The sequence below is a fragment of the Poromitra crassiceps genome (assembly GCF_964638095.1).
Source record: "Poromitra crassiceps genome assembly, contig: HAP1_SCAFFOLD_837, whole genome shotgun sequence".
In the NCBI taxonomy this organism is placed as follows: domain Eukaryota; kingdom Metazoa; phylum Chordata; class Actinopteri; order Beryciformes; family Melamphaidae; genus Poromitra; species Poromitra crassiceps.
Genome location: NW_028151572.1, coordinates 32,958 through 53,633, shown reverse-complemented (window position 1 = coordinate 53,633; position 20,676 = coordinate 32,958). Strand labels below are relative to the sequence as shown.

At 42.1% G+C, this 20,676-nt stretch overlaps 1 protein-coding gene across 1 annotated transcript; it reads right to left on the bottom strand.

Annotated features, from left to right (window-relative positions):
• Positions 1-3,391: 3,391 nt before the first annotated feature.
• Positions 3,392-18,101, bottom strand: LOC310771579 (synapse-associated protein 1-like; the record flags this gene model as incomplete). The annotated part of the gene is made up of 10 exons (XM_083664160.1): positions 3,392-3,522; positions 4,583-4,742; positions 4,827-4,876; positions 5,200-5,351; positions 6,365-6,504; positions 6,995-7,068; positions 7,705-7,771; positions 8,406-8,524; positions 11,825-12,556; positions 18,092-18,101. The coding sequence occupies 10 exons, from the start codon at positions 18,099-18,101 to the stop codon at positions 3,392-3,394; spliced, it is 1,635 nt and encodes a 544-aa protein (XP_083520286.1).
• Between the last annotated feature and the right edge of the window lie 2,575 nt (positions 18,102-20,676).

Genomic DNA, 20,676 nt, shown 5'->3' with positions numbered 1-20,676 from the left:
TTAACTCTTTGCTCGCCAGAGTATTTTTTAAGTTGCCACTGAGTTGCCAGAATTTGTGATCATATTAACTCATCTTTCAAGACCCACAGAATATTTTGTTTTATGAATATGCTTCTGTTTTCACGCACGCGCACACACACACACACACACACACACACACACACACACATTATTTCTTTTTTATCAACACTTGTCTTGAATGACTTCATTTTCAAGCAGATCCTCGTCTGTCTGTAGTGTCGGGTGGATATTGTCAGGTGACTAAATGTGCAGAACATGTGCAACAGCGCCCCTCTGTGGTCACACACGGTGGTTACAGATTTCAGTGAAACACTGCTGGCTTATATGAAATCAGCCCGGTGAACCCGCCCTCAGAGACGAGAGGCGGATGACTCAAACGCAACACAGCAGTCTGCTCTGTAGGCAAGTCGACGCATGTCATCTTAGTTAGTAGCGCCCTCTGTAGGCCTAATATGAAGCAGATTAGTTTCCCACCCATTGAGCTATATTAAATATATATATGTCGATGTTCCCACCTCGCTCTGAAGTCCTGATCTGCCTGCAGAAAGTCAACAAGCCGTTTCTCTCTTTATGAGGAGTCATGTGACTGAAAGACGCTCATCTCGCAGAGTCTCAGACACACAGATGGAATAAAACTGGGTTAATTTAACGGTTTAATAAACTGCGTCATGTCGGTCTTCTGTGAAGTACAGGCCCCGCCCACATCAACTTCCCTCGTTGTTTTACTGACGCCATTATCTCACTGTTACATCTTTTCTATGAGCGTTACTTTGAGAGAGAGGAAAAGAGGCAGGTGAACGCAGTAAAACACCTGCGATCAGTAACAAACTGACTCAGACACTTTTGCAATCAACAGATGTGAACTCAGACAGTGGAAAAAGGTGACAGATATCAGCCAGGGCAGAGACACTAAACCACTCAGAAACCATTCACTCACTTAGCAGCACAAGTTCGAGAAGGTGACTGTGTCACCTCACCTAAAGGCACGATAATAATAATAACGTTTATAATGTAGTATTAACACTCACCCTGCGTCTTCTCTCTGCTCTCTCAAAATGGTGTCGGTGTGACTCTGAGTTGAACTGCGACACACTTTACTTCCACTGTCAACAGTTACTTTGCTCCGCCTCAGCGTCGTGGCAGCAGGGCTGGATGATGATGATGATCAAAACGTCGCTCCGAGTGTTTCCGGCTCTGGGCGGAAGACCGTGCTGTGCTCCAGGAACAATATTCCGCTTCCGTTTAGAAAACATGGGCGACGCGAGTAACGAGAGTTAGCTCAAAACAAACACTTCGTTTGGTATGTCCATGCTTCTTGTTTTTTCTCTAACTCGTAGCGACTGACTGCCTGCTGTTGCATTTCTGTGGGGGAAGGAAAACACTACAGCACACAGGCCACCGGAAGACGGGGGCGGGTCTTCTTCTGTCTTCCTGCCTCAGTAACTGCCAGGCTCTCTCTCTCTCCCTATGCTCTCCCCTCTGAGAGCCTGGTGACGCGGCAGGGCTGGGAAAGTAACTGATTACATGTATTGTAGATTGTATTTATTGTGGATTTATTGATCCATTCGCTGTGCACTGTAAATATTGACTCTTTTATTGTTTACTTTATGTTTGATATCTTAAGGTGCAAAATAAATAACACCTAAAAACACTTGGCTCTTAGAAATGACCAGTGAGTGCAGCCAAGAAATAAATGACTGGGTTTCTAAGAAAATTATGCTCTGTAATCCAAAGATGTAAACACGATTATTATATTATTATATATTATATTATTATTGAGAAACAGATAAGACAAGATTAGCAAAGCTGTTCTTTGTTGTTGTTGTGGGGTCCTGAGGAGCTCCAGTAGTCAAATGCAGGAGGAAATTTGTTCAAAAGTAATCAAAAAGTAAAATAATCAGTTACATTACTTTTATATTGTGATACTTGGATTACTGATTACAATTTTTGATAGGTAACTATTAATTGTATCCGATTACATTTTAAAAATAAACTTCCCAACCCTGGTTACCAATCACAAGTTCCAGAGGAGGCTGCGGGCGGGATTTAGGTGTGACAACAGCTAGAAGCGAGCGATGATAGACAGATGGTTCATTCAATCACCTGCCAGGGATTATTTAAACACACCCTTTTCCAAACCGTTTCCAAAGACGAGCTCCCACATGGTTCTGTGAACAAACATACCATCTGGCATATAATATATATATATATATATATACATATATATATACACACGTCCTATAACTTCATTTCCATTCATACTCCCTGAAGTCATTATTTCCACCATGTATGTATCAAGTTGAGCCACAGTCTACTGGTTGCTTTTGTAACAGATTTGAATCTTTATTGAAGGAAAAGATCAAAGAGAGAACACATGTACAATACTTCAGCTACAGAGAAACAAGCCGTGTAGCTGAACAAAGACATGCGCACATTTCCAACTTTGTCCAAATGAAATAGAAACATGTGAAAGGAGAATGAAAGGGAAATAGTGTCTGAAGTGCTGCTGTGCAAAGTGCCACAAATCAATCCTCTTTATCGACATAGATTTGACTCTACTGTAACTATACTACAGACTTTACTGTACAAACCACCTGCAAGCAGCAGCTGAAAGATACTTAACTCAGACGTGGATCTAGGATTTCAAACAGCCCCCCCATCAGAAGAAAGTGCCTGGCACTTTGTACTGGAGCGCCCTCTAGCGGCTTTCTGCCTCAGTACATGGCTCTCATGAACAGGGCAAAGCAAGAAGATATAATCATATCTCAAACTTGTATCAGGTCCCAGGGTCCTTACACATTTTCAATCAAAGAAAATCACATACTTTTTCCTCTGAAGATGTTGTCTGGTGTTCAATATGATTAACGCAGACCTAGATCTAGATATGGTCTGATGAAGAAATATCAGAATATGTGAGATGATCGGCAGGGTTCCTACATGCTTTCTTTCACATATGGCCGATGTTCTTGACTAGATGTGATGTTGGAGCAGCTATTTGATATAATGCATGCTGACAGTGGCTGGCTCATAAGAGCATCCCTCTATCTGAACATTATTCTTCACATCAACACAAGCTGTGTATTCAAAGTGGGTCTAGACCAAGATCAAAACTAGAATTGTGTGTGTATCGGACCTCCTGAACTACAACATTTTCCATACTTTTCCCAGACTTTTGTTTTCAAATCCCCAAACTATTCATTTAGACCTGCGTAGGAACCCTGAGTTATGGAAGCATGGATACAAGTGGACAGATGGTAATCATATACATATAGAGGGGAATCATATTTAGTCCCTTTGTGCAGCATGGGTTGCTAGTCGTCCATTGGGGGGGCAGCAAATCAGTGACTGTGCAGAGGAGAGGCAGCGCCCCCTAGCTGCTGTCAGCCTGGAGCATCTTCTCGATCTCTTGGTCCCACTGCTCGTCTCTGTCTGTGGCCTCGCTCACCACCTCGTACTCCTGGAGCTCCTGCTGCAGCTCCTTCTCCCAGTCTGCTGGCTCCTCTGGGGGAGGGAGGAGGGAGGAGGGAGGAGGGAGGAGGGAGGAGGGAGGAGGGAGGAGGGAAGAGGGAGGGAGGAGGGAGGAGGAGGAGGGAGGAGGGGGGAGGGAGGAGGGAGGAGGGAGGAGGAGGGGGGGAGGGACACACCACAGAGGTGGTAAGATGGCTTTAGTTAGCCAAATTAACATGCCAAATGACATCATGACTGACACAACACTGATATATTGACTATGATTAAAAATCTGATATCAAATCAGGCTTGTATATCTTTGATATGATGGATATCATAATAGCCATTGAAAAAACTATGACAAGCTGCTCCAGTGTTTAGCCCACACCAAGACGCAGCCAACTAGCTGCTTATTCTTTATACACTATATTTATATTTCTGATACCAAGGCACACGGGAATAAAAGACAGGGAAGGCTCAATTGCATTACAACATCAACAAGAGATCTAAATCTAAAAGAGATTTGCTCACAGGTTCAGCAGCGTCAAGTCAGCCAGAATAAAACAGAAACGTCCGGTTATAACCGTCAAAATAATGACATTTAAATCAAAGTACTGTCGCAATGTTTTGTGTGTGATCCGAAATCCCCTAAGTACCAAAGAGGAAATAAAGAAAACATTTGCAGAGAAACATGTTGTAGTAGTAGTAGTAGTAGTTATTGTTGTAGTTATTATTATTAATATACATTTAATTACATTTTTGGCCTCAATGATCTTTCCCAGGCTTTTCCACCCTACCAAATATAAAATTTGGTGAGAAACAAGAGTGCTTCTGATTTTTGGAATGAAAAATCTGCAACATCGGCACAAAAAATATCGTCTTTATCAGCAGCTTGAACGCCGATAGATTGACAGTGTTCTTTTAAAGCCGTCTTCTGTTGAGAGAGTGGTTCCCTGGTTCATAGCTTACATCTTCAGCTTACATGTTGTAACATGAAAAGAAAATCATCACAAATACCAACACAACAAAACGATATCCGTCTCATTTCCAGCTTAAGAAATGTAACAGACACACAGTTCCCTAAAGGATGAAACAAAAGTGTAAGAAAGCCGACCTTCAGGAGAGGGGCTGTCCTTCTTATCCAGCACCAGCTGCTCCATCTCTTTCTTCAGGTCGTCCTGGTTGATGTTGGCGGAGTCGAACGCGTCGCTCACAAACTCCGACACCCCGGGACTCGAACACATGTCCTCCTCTTCCTCCTGGGCCGGCTGGGACTGAAAACAGAGAGCTTCTTCCTCAGCCACTTGTATACATACTGAGCATACACAACCACCACATCCACAGTATAGCACTCTTACCTTCTGCATGTCACTGATGGAAACAGGTGGGGTTTTTGGTCTGACATTTTCTGCAAAGAAATTATATATTTTTATTTATTTAGTGGCTAGGATATGAATGATATGTGTGTATATATATACTGTATATATATATATATATATATATATATATATATATATATATATATATATATATATATATATATATATATATATACATTAAGGTGACATCCTCAGGGGACACTGGCCCCTCTGTCCCCCTCCTCCCTCTAACCTGTTAAGGTGACATCCTCAGGGGAGACACTGGCCCCTCTGTCCCCCTCCTCCCTCTAACCTGTTAAGGTGACATCCTCAGGGGAGACACTGGCCCCTCTGTCCCCCTCCTCCCTCTAACCTGTTAAGGTGACGTCCTCAGGGGAGACACTGGCCCCCCTGTCCCCCTCCTCCCTCTGCTGCTGCTGGGCTGCCAGCGCCGTCAGCTGGGCCGATTGCTTGATCAGAGACACCCGGTAGAAGTAGTTCCTCCAGAACGCCTCCTCCTTCACACTACAAACAAGCACAAACACAGGTGAGTCATCATAATGGACCGGACCAGCTTACATTGACATAGAAACCAAAATAATTGAGTTCTAAATAAGAGTCAGATATCGTCCAATCACTGTCGTCCACATCTGATACGATGGTTATAATGACTTTCATTGATCACATATTAATTGTAGAATTGATCAATAATACTACATTATGTCTATGGGGTTTTGAAAGGTGCCATAAAAATAAAGCTTTAGGGTACTTACGTCCTAAACTGAGTGAGGTATTTTGATAAAAGTCTGGACTAATATGCATAAATGTTTTATTATTACTGTTGTTTTTATTATCATTCTTGATTATTGTAATATGAATGATATTATTATACTTTCAGTTTTAGTATTTTTTCCCATGGCCTAAAATATGCTTAACATACTTAAAATATGCGGAACATACTTGCACTTGGAATTCTAGTGCTTTAGTCATGGCATCATACATGGAAGCTATTGAAAGAAATCATGAATTTTCCATACGAATATTAATATAAAATACAAGAATCACTCAAATCAAATATAATGAGGTGTGTCCTATTTGTCCAGTCTAGTAATAATCTGGTATTGATTTGGAGGCAGTCGGTCACATTGCATGGGAGCTATTGGAAAATAAATCATGAATTTTCCATAAAAATGTTTATAAAAAAAAAGATGATCCATAACAATTAATTTCATTACACACAACAAAATCAATGACTTTTCCAAAACGTTCAATGATTTTACAAATGTCATGACTTTTCCAGGCCTGAAAAACAAAATATTGAAATTCCATGACTTTTCCAGTTTTGCAGGTATTGCATGACTGTGGAAACTCTGTGACATTAATTAGACCACACACGCGCGCGCACGCACGCGCGCGCACGCACACACACACACACACACACACACACACACACACACACACACACACACACACACACACACACACACACACACACACACACACACACACACACACACACACACACACGGCCTACTGACTGTTTGGGGACCAGGTCGAAGCGCATGCGGTTGAGCAGCTGGTCTTCTTGTAGCATGATGGTGGCCAGAGGGTACATCTCCTCCATGATGAAGCAGAAGTGCACGCCGGCCAGGGGGTCGCGCAGGAAGTTCCTCTTGTCCTACAGGAAGACACATCACCAGCGCCTTGCTTTTTACTAGGGATGCACTATATATCGGCAATATAAATAAATAAATAAATATATATATATATATATATAAATATTAATAATAATAATATCGGTATCGGCATCAGTCAAGAGAGTTGGAAAAATATCGGATATCGGCACAGCTACTTACCAAACACATGAATCATTTGAAATAAAATGTTGACTTTAAATGATCTGATTATAAGCTAATGTGATTGACAAGATTCTGCCTATAAAAGCTCCAGCAGGACCGTGTGCAGCAGCTAAAGACTAATGTGTTTTAGACACAAGGTGGCGCTTCATGGACCAGATGTTTTTTAACTGCAGACTGATAGAATCAGGTGTGAGACAGACCACAGAGAGCGATTATCGGCCAATCAGAGATGAGCTTTCAACAAAGCCGCGTTATAAGTGACATGAGAGAACACATGCTGACATCGTGTAGGATCTGTACGTGACTCACGGCAGACAGAGCCAGGATCTGCTGCTGGATGGTCTCTTCCTCGTTGTAGCCGACCCAGGGTGGCACCCCTGCATCTGGGCACAAACGCCAGCACAGGCAGCTTCACTCATCACACATTAGGGCAGGGGGTTCCCAACTTTTTTTGGCTTGTGACCTCACTTTGATGTCACAAAAATCCGGGGGCCCCAGACATTCAAATTTCGGTACAACATCGGTAATATTATCAGTGACATCGTCAATGTCGATGTCACTGATGATATGTAAAGGTGAAAAAATAAAATAAAATAAAACGCTCAAAATGAAGGCTAAATTTTGGCAGAGGATTTTTTTTCAAAGGGGTCCCTTGACCTCTCACCTCAAGATATGAAAATGGGTTTAATGGGTACCCACGAGTCTCCCCTATACAGAAAAGGTAGCATTTTTTACAGCCTAAATAGCTTTAATAGATTGTTGAGTATTTTAGACACTAATTAGACCCACGGCACTGGAACACCTAAACGGATTGGAAGTTGGAAACCTTAATCAATGTCTTGCTTGCACCTGTTTTACTTCCTGCCTTTTAGGCTCTGATGAAGGTCTTGCCGACCGAAAGCTTACCATAATAAATGTGAAATCTGTACAGATTCAAGTGTGCGGAAATTCCTTTTATAAAGGCACAAAATGGGTGAATTGGGTGGGATGTGAAATAGGCGAATCGCTGTGCATCCCACCTGATCTCTTGGCCTTATTTTCCTGGACAAACTTCTGCTGTTCCTTTTGGAAGTCTCCGAGGAAAGTCTGGAAGCAGACAAACGCACAGGTCAGCACACAGACAGACACATACTCAAAGAAGGAAGGGACCTATATTGTATCAATGAGGTAAAAATTGAATAAATAGACCCGAGGTTTTTAAAGTGGGAGGCGGGCCTCCCCAGGGAGTCTCCAGACAGTTTCAGGGGAGGCTCAGTGAATGGCAGCGAAGAAAATATCTCAAAAGGAGATCACATAGAACCTAAACCTAAACCTAGAATAGTCTAAATTTGTGTGATTTGGTTAAAGAAATAGTTAAGATAATCAGTAGTTTGGGGAATTTTACAGTTTTCCCAACTTTCCCAGAGTCAGAAACAAATAATTCCTTCAGGCAGACCTTATGACAGGTATTTTATGTATTGGTGTCATCTGAAGTATGTCAAACAGGCTACAGCAATATCAGGCTATCTTGGCTCAATTAATTATCGAGTGTGTGTAGGAGGGATGGCTTTCTCTGAGGGGAGGCCCACAGTCTCAGACTTTGGAAACCACTACAATAGACTACATTTATCAAGGTACATCATCAGCGTGTCCCATTTGCCTCATGAAGAATATTATGTGAATATGAGGACAATACAAATTGTTGATGATGTCGCCGTGCAAGAAGCAGAGAGCAGCGTGCCTTGTCTATGATGCCGTCGATGTTTCCATCCTCCACGCTCTTCTTGATGGTCTGAGCGGTCCCTGCCACAGACTCTGATATCTTCTTGGTGGCATTGGTGGCAAAACTGAAGATGTAGTCTTCAAAGAGAGGAGGGAGAGGACGGGATTAGGGCTTCATGAGACTTGACTTGATGCATGAAGAGAAAACTTGAGACTTGACTTTTTGTTCTGGTGACTTGCTACTCGACTCTGACTTGTGCAGTACTTTGATGAAAAGGTTTCTTGTGTGTAGCAGACTTGTCATCAAAACATTGCTACAGCGACACAGGAGGAGCACGCAGAACAGAATGCAGTTTATTTAAATGGACCTATGGTTGTGTAATGTAGCTCAGTAGCACTACTAACACTGTCATGGTTGTTGGTTTGATTCCCACTGGGGCCACCCATGCTCACAAGAGTCACAACATACTGTAATGCACTTATACCATATCTGCTTCCACCAAATGACATTATCTTCATGCATAAGAAACGTTATAACGTACTCCGGTTTCTGGGCTGAATCCAATGGTCTGAATACAGAGAAGGCTTAAGGCTTTATTTAACGGTAGATAACGTTAAATGGTCCGCCATGTTATGGACGTTAGATGTATGGTATCCATATATTTACGTGTGTCTACTAACATTATTAAAATATCATAAAGTAACGCTATTTCCTGATAATTTGATCAACTATTACTTGCTACCTGATGCCTTGAAGCACATTGCTGCCTCTACCGGTCGGAAGTATTACTGTTCTTATTATCTGATGTTTGTCGTCAATTTTCCTCGAAATGGGGGTTAGAGCATGAAAAAGACTTGAAATTGTTTTTTCAGACCATAAACTAATTTGGAAAGTGTCTATTTAAGACATAGACCGAGAGAGAAGTTGGCTCGTTTCCCATAGAGTTGAATGGATGTTCCCGGGAGTGCTACACAAGCTGGGACCCCCACTGGCCATTTGAAAGAATGCAATTTCCGCATAGACGTCAAAAATAGGCAGGCTGAATTGGGCACTGGGCTGACCCCATAGTGACCATAGTGTAACACAGCTGTTTACAGAGGTTACACTTCCTCACACCATAGGCTATAGAGGGTATGCACACCCACTGGAACATGCCCCCTCAATCAGGAATGAGTGTCAAATTGAGTGTCAAGTTCCTCCCTGAGCAGCAGGTGTCAGTTATCTAGGCTGATTACTGCATTCAAGCTCAGTCTTGCTGTGACTCAGTGGGCGTGACCCCACAGTGACTTCTGCCTCTGTGACATCACGTGCATACCCTCTATAGCCTATTATTGTTTTTATTGCTGTAGTGTGTTGGTCATGTTTAACACAAAGTAGGCTACATTAATGTAACTGCTTTTGCAGGCTAAACATTAATATTTTTAGAGGTTAGAGGGTTCCTTGTACAATTTACAGCATTCGTTTTTATGCACAGCCTGTGAGTCAGTGAAGCTTATCACTACAAAATAAAATAAACACTACATGTAGGCTATATCATTCACTGGAATTAAAAGTATGTTTACTATACATGTCACATAACTGAATTGCATATAGAAATAACTCACCAAAATTGACTATTGCACAACCGATTTCACACACAAAATCCACGAAGGGGGGGGAAACCCCCCTACACTCCCCCACCACCTACCTTCCCATACCTTGGCTTTTGCTGAAATGCTCTATTCCAGAGCTACTATAGCATATATACTATTACATTATTATTATTATACTACTAGCTATATACTATACCAGAGGTTCTCAAATGTTTTTCAGCCAAGAAGCCCTTACAAGATAGAAAATATACCGGGGCCCCCTTATTCTGATTTGTGATTTTGGGGCTAAGCTTAATTGTTTCCACGGTAACGTGCTTGACATTTAAATTGATAGGTTTGTTAGATTAGAATGTAATCCATGAACCATTTTAGATTTAAAACATAAAATATTTTCATTGAACTATGAAGCTTTTGCACACAAAAAAGTTTTTATTTTTATTTTACTGAAAACTTTTCGCGGACCCCCTGGCAAAGTCCCACGGACCCCTGGGGGTCCCTGGACCCCCATTTGAGAACCACTGCTCTATACTATAGAAAATGAATAAATCATGGTTGAAAAAGTGTTGTGATTATGATAGACATAGTTATGTGTGTGACAGTGTGAGTGAGTGTAAATGGGCTCTAAGCATCCTTTTAAAACAAGCTCTCCCTTTAATGGAGCAAATGTTGCATGGAAGGCAATTCCAAGTGGCTTTATGGAACTGTAGATGATTGGCTGAGACTAGGGGAGTGGGTGGTGGTTACGGGAGGAATGGGGAAAGGAGGGGAGTGTTGGCGTGGAGCGTAGAGAGACGGGTGTGTGTTCTGAGGGCTGGAAGAACAGCTGTTCATATAAGGGTGTTTGTGGCTTGTTTTGGCGTCACTACGGCCCACAGTAGTCTGTACGGTTATGGAATAAAGTGCAGAACTGGATTATGTCTCGTTGCCTGGTTTTTGTCAATGTTAACTTACAATATTGTGTTTGTACATAGACTGTTATTGAAACATGACCGGGAGCTTTCAGATTTGTCCGGTAAAATACATTATTTTGTATATCTTGTTCTGCCCCTAAATCATGTGGGACCCATCCATCCTACGTTTATTGGATGTGAACGCATTCACAGTCACACTGGGTGAAGTCTGGCTGATTGTGTGATGAAGATGCTCAGTGATTTGGGGGCTGGATCTCTCCAATTGCCGTTGCCAGGCACACGACAATGCCTCAAATATGTCGGGGAAATATAACGTGTTACAAGCTCATCTTAAGAAAAAGAACCCACTCATTCATTATATTCCATGTGCGGCACATTCCTTGAATTTGGTTGGTGTGAACTGTGTGGAAAACAGTTGTCGGGAAGCAAGACAGTTTTTTTTTTACTTACTGCAGGCATTGTATGCTGTTTGCTCCTCTTCCACGCAACGATGGAATAAAGTGTTCACTGATGACATCACACACTGATGACATCACACTGACGCTAAAATCCCTTTCCAGTATGAGATGGAGCTGCAGAGGGGACTCGATCCACAAGAGCTCTTTGTGAAAATAACAGTTCAATAAGAGAGGCCTTACAGATGTTGGCGTCTGACAATGAGGAGCGTCAGGACACACGGCGCGAGGCCGCTGCACTGCTGGATACCAAGCTGGGCAAGCTGGAGACTGCGCTGATCATCACCATATTTTGGGACACTGTGCTGAAGCGATTCAAGCTTACAAGCACAGGCTTGCAAAAGACGACCATGGACCTAAAGATGCTGTGGGCCTTTTGGAATCGTTGCACACTTCATGTTGCATCACTTACGAGAGCAATTTGCCCATTTTGAGAAATGTGACCCGGGCTGTGAAGGTGTGACACAGAGCTACCACACCGACACTCACCGTGTGACCCGGGCTGTCACGGGTGTAGTGACACAGAGCTACCACACCGACACTCACCGTGTGACCCGGGCTGTCACGGGTGTAGTGACACAGAGCTACCACACCGACACTCACCATGTGACCCGGGCTGTCACGGGTGTAGTGACACAGAGCTACCACACCGACACTCACCGTGTGACCCGGGCTGTCACGGGTGTAGTGACACAGAGCTACCACACCGACACTCACCGTGTGACCCGGGCTGTCACGGGTGTAGTGACACAGAGCTACCACACCAACACTCACCGTGTGACCCGGGCTGTCACGGGTGTAGTGACACAGAGCTACCACACCGACACTCACCGTGTGACCCGGGCTGTCACGGGTGTAGTGACACAGAGCTACCACACCGACACTCACCGTGTGACCCGGGCTGTCACGGGTGTAGTGACACAGAGCTACCACACCGACACTCACCATGTGACCCGGGCTGTCACGGGTGTAGTGACACAGAGCTACCACACCGACACTCACCGTGTGACCCGGGCTGTCACGGGTGTAGTGACACAGAGCTACCACACCGACACTCACCGTGTGACCCGGGCTGTCACGGGTGTAGTGACACAGAGCTACCACACCGACACTCACCGTGTGACCCGGGCTGTCACGGGTGTAGTGACACAGAGCTACCACACCGACACTCACCGTGTGACCCGGCCTGTCACGGGTGTAGTGACACAGAGCTACCACACCGACACTCACCGTGTGAGCAAAAGAAAAGCCTTCGCTGACGAGTCAGCCGACAATGAAGTAGTTCTGTCTGGAAGGACAAAGTTCAAAGTGGAGACTTTCAATGTGATTGTTGACTGTTTGCTCTCAGGACTGAACAAACGTCTGGATGCATACAGAAACATAAATGGTGGCTTTGGTGTCCTGTTTGACATGGACATGCTGTCCAGAGACGTATCGGTGAAACGCTGTCCAGAGACAATAATATGGACTGTCTATAACCCTGAAGTTTGCGTGAGGACATAGCCTACAGTACATGTATTTTTATTTTTTAATTATATTTTTTTCACGATTTTTTATCCCCTTTTTATCCCCCGTTAGTGCTAATTTTAATTTATTTATCCTGGTTGCTGCTCCACCCTCTGCCAATCTGGGGAGAGCCGAAACTGGCTCCATGCTTCCTCCGAGACATGGGCAGTTAGCCAGCCGCTTCTTTTCACCTGACAGGGGAGGCTTCACCGGTAGGACATAGCACGTGGGAGGATCACGCTATTCCAACCAGTTCCCCTCCCTCCAAACAGGCGTCCCTAACGACCAGAGGAGGAACCATATAAGCAACCAGGATATTGCATGTTTTGGTGAATGGGTTCCTATATGAAGGAAACCCCCAGGGGGGATGGGGAGAACATGCAAACTCCACACAGAAAGGCCCTTTTGACGACCCCGGGCGGTGGGCACTCGAGGACATGCCGACGGGCACACATTCCTTCAGCGCTCACAGCGTCCCAGGTGGGAATCGAACCCAGGACCTTCTAGCTGTGAGGCGACAGCACTTACCACTGCACCACCGTGCCCCCCCACTGGCCTACATGTAAGCTGTGATATTTCTGTTGTGAATAATTCTACCTCATTTTGTTTGTTTGTTTAGCATAGCCTACTTGCCGACGTCTTGCTCAATTGACTGACGGTTTAAGTACCCTACTTTTCAGATGAAGTTACCTTACGATATTATCAGTGCTGTTCAGGCTAATGTAGGATCATGTAGGCTAATGTTGATTATTGTGTGCTAATAATAGTAGCCTAATTCTGTATGGCTTTATTGGTGTATGGACACAGTTGAAATGTTTATTACTCTCCCTTATTAAGACAATCTGTTAATATGTGCTAAACAAGAGAGGTAAAGTTAGTTACTTATCTCAATACACAGTGTACTTAGCTATTGTATAACAGAAATAACTGTCATATTTGTTGGATTTAGGGTTAACCCAGCAAGTGCAGGACATTTCCTGAAAGAAAACTTCAAATTAATCGGCAAACATGACAGAGATGTGTCAGCAAAATATAGACAAGTTAGTCTCAGTAAAACTGCTGCCCTGTGAAAGAAACAACATGGTGCCACCCTTTACAAACAAGATGGACGTCACACCCGTGACTCTGTATGTATGACATACCAAAATGTGTACATTGAGAATTCAGTCCTTTGGCGAATAATGCAGTTTGCCAAAGTAATGTATGTCTTTAAATATACTTTTATAAGACACTTCCTGGACTCTTGGTTTCATTCAATTTGGTTTATAGAAGCTGTTATAATTATTACACAGCGGATGAGGAGTGGTGAAATTCCATTGTACAACAATAGCCTACTGTACTGTATCATCATTGATGATACAGTACAGTAGGCTACATGTAGGTTTTATGCTTACAGTATAGACGGTTTTCACCAGAGCGCAAACCCACAGCACTTCCTTTTTCTCAGCATTCGGCAAACTGCAGAAATATTCACTCGACATCGTTACTTTTGTTTTCGCTGCTCAGCTGTAGACGGTTTTCACAGAATGGTCAGTCCTGCACTTGAATGTTTTTTTTTTCTTTTATGTCCATAGCAAACACTGCAACAGGAAGTGAGCGGGGGTTCAATTTAGAATGTTTTTGTTGTCAAGTTAAAACCGTCTATAGTTGTTGCACCCACAGAATGACTCAACTAGCAAATACGGATAAAGAAACAACATAAACAACAACAAGAGATTATTTCCAAAATGGGAGACAAATCAGCCCCATAAATGCAGATAAGCACCTGCTGTAGGCGTAGGCGTATTCTAGGGGCAAATATTTAAAAGTTATTTCTTCTTTATGATTCAATTAAGAAGAGTCAGGCAGAGAGAGGCTAATCTTTGAATTTGACAGTTGATCATTTTAAGATAGTGTGATTTTAATCCCACGAGCATTTGGAAGAATAGCCTAACTACACAAATTAAGCTTTATAAAACAAAAACACCCGCTGTAGTAAATATAGCCTATATGATGAGTGAAGATGCAGGCATATTACGATACCATAGGAGAGAGACAATAAACCCCCAAAACACTGTTGAATATCACAGACACACCTTCCAAGAGAGGAATATTGACATTATGTAGGCTATAACATATATGAGGCCATTTACACCTGGCGTTAACATGTGGTTTCTGCCATCAGATTGCAATCAGATTGTATTTTATCACTTCAGCCTGATTCCATTTACACCTGGCGTTAACATGCATTTTCTGCAATCTGATTGCAATCTGATTGCACAAATGGTTGTCCTCTCAATCCGCATAAAGTTGCTGTATCCAGATTGAGAGGACACCCCAGCTAGCAATCTGCCGCTGCCGCTAGTGGCCCGTGGTCGCATTTTGAGCGGCCGAGCGGCGGTGGCATTCCTTCAGCGGCCATCCGGCGGCCCACTGGAGGAACGCCGCTACCTTCACTCTGGCGGAATGCCGCTGGAGGACTAGCAGCGGCAGGCCGTCGGCAAGCCGCCAAGAATTTTCCCTCTCTAAGTACCACATCAGCGCTGGAGGGGCGCTGGTGTCTGGCCGTCGGCAGATAGGCCAAGATACTCCATCCATTAAACTGCATTCATAAGCATTATGAAACTATAGCTCTAATTTGAAACGATGGGCTAAGTTCTGTTCTCTTTTGTTTGAAAGAGGCTATTTAATGGATTTCTGTTTTTATTAGGCTACACAAAGGCAAAAATACCTTCACAGCATTCGAAAATGAACTTAGCAAGATTTTCCAAAGCTCTATAGGCCTATGGATGAAAAACACAAATGCCCAAAAATTATACATTGTATTTGAGAAGTTTATTGTAGCCTATTTAATTTCTGTAGTAATTGTTTTGACTGTGCAGCATTTACTTTTTATTTATGTTGTTCTCTCAAATTTTTGGGTTAGTCTTTGAATTAAAAAACATAGTGGACAAACATTTCTAATCACCTGTGTTGGAATGTTCTTTGAATACCAGAAATCAAAATCAATAGCTTATAAATTCACCTCGTTGAATAGTTCACGCCTGAGTCGTAAACCAGAGCAAATTAAAATACAACCGGATGGATGTTGGACTTTGAATGGTTTTGAATGACCAAGCAAAGTGGTCTATAGCTTATGTGCTTGATAGTGCATCCATGGCCTAGCCACTTGACTTGATGTCTAGTGCAGTGGTTCTCAAACTTTAAACTGACACAAATTAGACAACGGAGCCTCATTTGATAATATTTTGTCCCAACTGATATGATTTTTAGCTTTTGTGACTACCCTCCCATGTGTGGTCGTCACAATGTTTTATAATATAAAGTGCATGAAACCCATGACCAAAATACTCATGCATTCTGTCATTGTGTTACTTATCTTTGGAATTCTTCTGAAAATGAATTACTTTTTTTGCTGGGTACCCCCTGGAAGCCCCTCAAGGACCCCTGGGGGTACCTGGACCCCACTTTGAGAACCTCTGCAGATTTTTTTTTAATCAAAAAGCTCATTTCTGGCAGTTTGTAAGTAAATAAATAAATAAATAAAATTACTGTAATTTGAAAAAAAAAATCCATTGTTCTCAGGTGGGACAAGGCCCAAAATGATCACTGTAAGCGGAGTATTGATCACTATAAGCAAATTATTCATAACAGCATGGAATAATTCAGGACCAAGGTTTTTGATCAATATAAGCAGTTGATCACTATAAGTATGTATATATATACACACAGATCCTTTCCCAAAAATTTGAATATCATGAAAAGTTTTCTTCCATAATTCCTTTCAAAAAGTGAAACTTTCATAGATTATAGATTCATTACACACAAAGTGAAATATTTCTAGCCTTTATTTGTTTAATTTTTCATAATTTTGGCCTACAGCTCCAGAAGACCCCCAATACAGTATTTCAAGAAAGTATTATAGTGTGAAGAAAATCAGCAGTTACTTCTCAGTTATGACTGACTCCAGCCTCAGTCCACTCCCTCTGAATCTCTGCCAAATTTTTTGAATCGTCTTTGCTTGACAATCCGCTGAAGTCCACGGTTATCCATGTTATTTCCATGATATTCAATTTTTTTAAAGGATCTGTATATGTGTGTGTGTGTGTGTGTGTGTGTGTGTGTGTGTGTGTGTGTGTGTGTGCGCGCGCGCGTGTGTGTGTGTGTGTGTGTGTGTGTGTGTGTGTGTGTGTGTACACAAAGGGGAAAAAATCATTTTAGGAGTAGAATGTGAATCTGTATGAATTTTGCAATACAGATGTGGAGACAACAGATCACTTTTTCCCCCTGCAAAATTACTCATAATTGGCCTAATTTTAATTTATGGATAATCTAGCATTGATGCATTTCTACTTGAACATGTCAAATTTAGAATGTTTATAGAAGATAGCAACATATTTTTGGCAAAATATTGTATAGGCCTACACAAAATTTAAGGCACAACAGGGCTGTGTCTACCCAGTTGTAGCCTAATTTAACCTCTGGAACAATTGTTTTGTCCCTGGAATATAAATAAATAAATAAAGTGCAAATAATAATAGGTAGATGTCCAAGAAGAATAAATGTGGGTCATTTATTCACTGGGTATGCAGTGTTATATTTTTCAGCCAGATGCAGGATGATGGCTCTCTCTCTCTCTCTCTCTCTCTCTCTCTCTCTCTCTCTCTCTCTCTACTTTATTACACTGGTCAGGTCTGCAGTCTATATACCCCCCCCCCCCCATGTCTCATCTGTATCCATTTGTCTGATGTTGTTTTTGTGTGTGTAATGTTAACAGTTTGAAATAAAGATTATTGGGAGGGAGGGGGGGGGGGTTGAGAGTGACGATGGGAAGTGAAGAATTTTGGCACTTTTGCGTTGCCGTAGTGTGACGTTGTGTCTGCGTCCAGGCCATTGAGGCTACGTGTGTCCTGGCGCCATTTTATGAATGGGATTTCAGGAAGCAAACATGCGCCCAGAGTTCTCTTTCAACATTTGTGCCCAGAGTACTGATAGCAACAATCTTTGAAAAAGTCGTTTTAAACCATGACTTGTCTTCACCTATCTACAAAACACAGGACTGATTATAAAAGCGATATACGGACAATAACAGACCGGTTGGTGGCGATCATCCGCTGCCTTCTTGCAACTTCATCACACGAAAAACAAGACGTGCACGACAACAAAGAACACTGAAAACTTCGGGGCTCTTTGAAAAGCAGATCGGTAAGAATATTTAATGCTATATTTGTAAATCCTATTGTGCTCTGCTGCGATCTTACCATTAGCCATTTCGCTGGTTAGGCAGATAACAACAAGTTAGATGGCTAATAGTTAAATGACGTTGTGTAGACAGCTGTTACACATAGGCCTACAAGTAGCAGAGGCTAGCGTTAGCCACTCTACCCAGTGAATGCATGGGCCATCTACATCTTGTTAAAAACCTTCCACGTTTCTTGGAGTAAAACGTAAAAAGGCATCGGTTGCAAACATCTATTTTGTGCTCATTCTGGATATATCAATACACCATTTAACGGTGTTATTCGGCCGTTTAACGTTAACGTACATAATTCCGTTTGCTTTCGCGGCTAACAGACAATTGATTAAACTAACAGAGTACAGACCATTGTTAGTGTGTTGCTGCTCACGTTAATTTACTGCGTGCATATTCTTCTGTTTGCGTGCACGGCCATGTAAGATGAGATCAAAACTAACGTTACAGACCGTTACAGTCTGTGACTGTTAGTCTGTAAATCGTTTGTATTATTTATTTCCTTTTACCCCCACACTGATGCAAGCGCTATTTTGGACCAAACAGGCTTGAGATGAGCCATATGAAGCTGCTAGAGTCCAGCAGCTGCATAAATACAAAAATGTGAAATTATTATCGCTTATCGGACAAGAGAAGCAGATATTTGTCTGTTATAGGTATCAGCTCAAAAATCCCTCCTAGCAGCATCATAAAAGGCATTCAAATAGCTATTTTATTTTTCTAATGTAGCTCCCTTTGTTTGTTTCAGGTTGGGCCAATGGACAGCTTTGTCAGAGACACATTGGCGGAGTGGCAACTTCAAGACCTCGTAGATAGTTTTAAAGGTAAGGTTTCTATTTTATTTTTTATAAATATTCTTATGGAAAATTATTATTTCTTTAGCCGTAGATTGGCCTCGCCTGCCCTATTGGCACGCCCGTGTGTGTGTGTGTGTTGCTCTCACTAAATATTATTGCATCAGTGATGTCACAATGCCTCCATGTGTATGTGTTTGTGTGCCTCATTGTGTGTGTGTGCCCCCCGCCCCCCTTTTTGTTTTAATACATATAAAATTGTACTTCAACAAACTGTAATGACTAGTCTTCATGTCCTCAATCTTTCTTGTTCACCTCTCGTCCATCTCTCTCCGCTGCATAGCTGGGTTTGGGAGGAGCCGGCCTGTGAAAATCGGCCTGTGAAAATCATGCAGGCCAGCCTGAAGGCCACGTGCAACGCCGTCAAAGAGAAAAAGACCTGTGACTCCCTCTGCCTGCAAGTGTTCTCGAGTCCAGGAGTCCAAGTCCAGGACTCGTGACTCGACTCGAGGCACGCGTGACTCGGACTTGGCTATCCGCCTCTTCAATGAGACCCGAAAGCCTCCACAAGCCCATGCCCCCCATGGACTTATCCCACAGACACTTGAAGACACTTGACATCTTTCATATGGACATTATTATCCCACGGCCATGGACACAACCATTACACATCACTTAAGGACTTACTGGGCATTTTATGGACTTATTACATGCCACGGACATTTACATGGACTCCACTATGTCACTTTCAAGGTCTGTTACTTTGCACTTTAATGCAAATTAATTTGAAAATTGCCTTTCTGTCTGCCTGATTTGTATTGCTGCGCTGCATACTGCACAAAGACAAATTCCTCATTTGTAACATGTTCATTATGGCTATTAAGTAAGCTTGAATCTTGAGACTATTGTTTATTTATATACTAGACTCCCCCTGCTAGTATTGACTTACAATCATTACAGTATTTGAGTATTGACTTACAATTACCCACCTATAATAACACACAATTTTATATAAAATTTACTTTTTGGAACACGGTGGAAAAGGAATATCTATGATGTGCTGCTGTGCGTGACTTTATGCCTGTTTTCTATTTGTATCTTTATGACTGTTTTATTTGACTATTGCACTATTTAAGGCAGATTTTGCTTTGCTTTGTTTTTTTTTATACATTATTTTTGGCTTGATGTGTTTTTTTTAATATATACCGTAGCCTACATAATATGCAACATATAGCTACAGAGTTGTCAAGTTTTTTGCTATTTGCAATGCACAGTTGTCAAATCATCATCCTTTGATTGATTTCTTATGTCCATAAATAAAATAACAAAAAGTTCACGGATCTGTTCTCCTTTAAATTATTATTGTTGTATGAATACTCACATGTTATCATTTAAATCATTGTAATTATGTGCATTATTGAAGTGGTTCTCAACCTTTTTTAACCAAGTAGACTACCTCAGAAATTACCACCATATTTAAAGGGGGACTAACCCCCTAGATATGTATTAGAACAGTGATTTGAAAATACCTATGGAAAAAACCAAGAAATGACATATGCTCTTGTCTATACTGGACTCTTTGGCTGTGTTGAAGTCCAGATTTTTTTTCGGAAATCGACGCCATTACAGTTTGCCTATTGCCTCAAAAATAATTTATTTGAGAGGGGCCATATCTGTATAAATATCAACAATTAGCCAACGCTGGTGGCCTGTATGGAAAGAGCTTTGCTCAAAATGGTTGAAAGTTATATCAATTTGGTAATTCAGTGGCGAACTAGAAATTTAATTATTTTTCTGCATG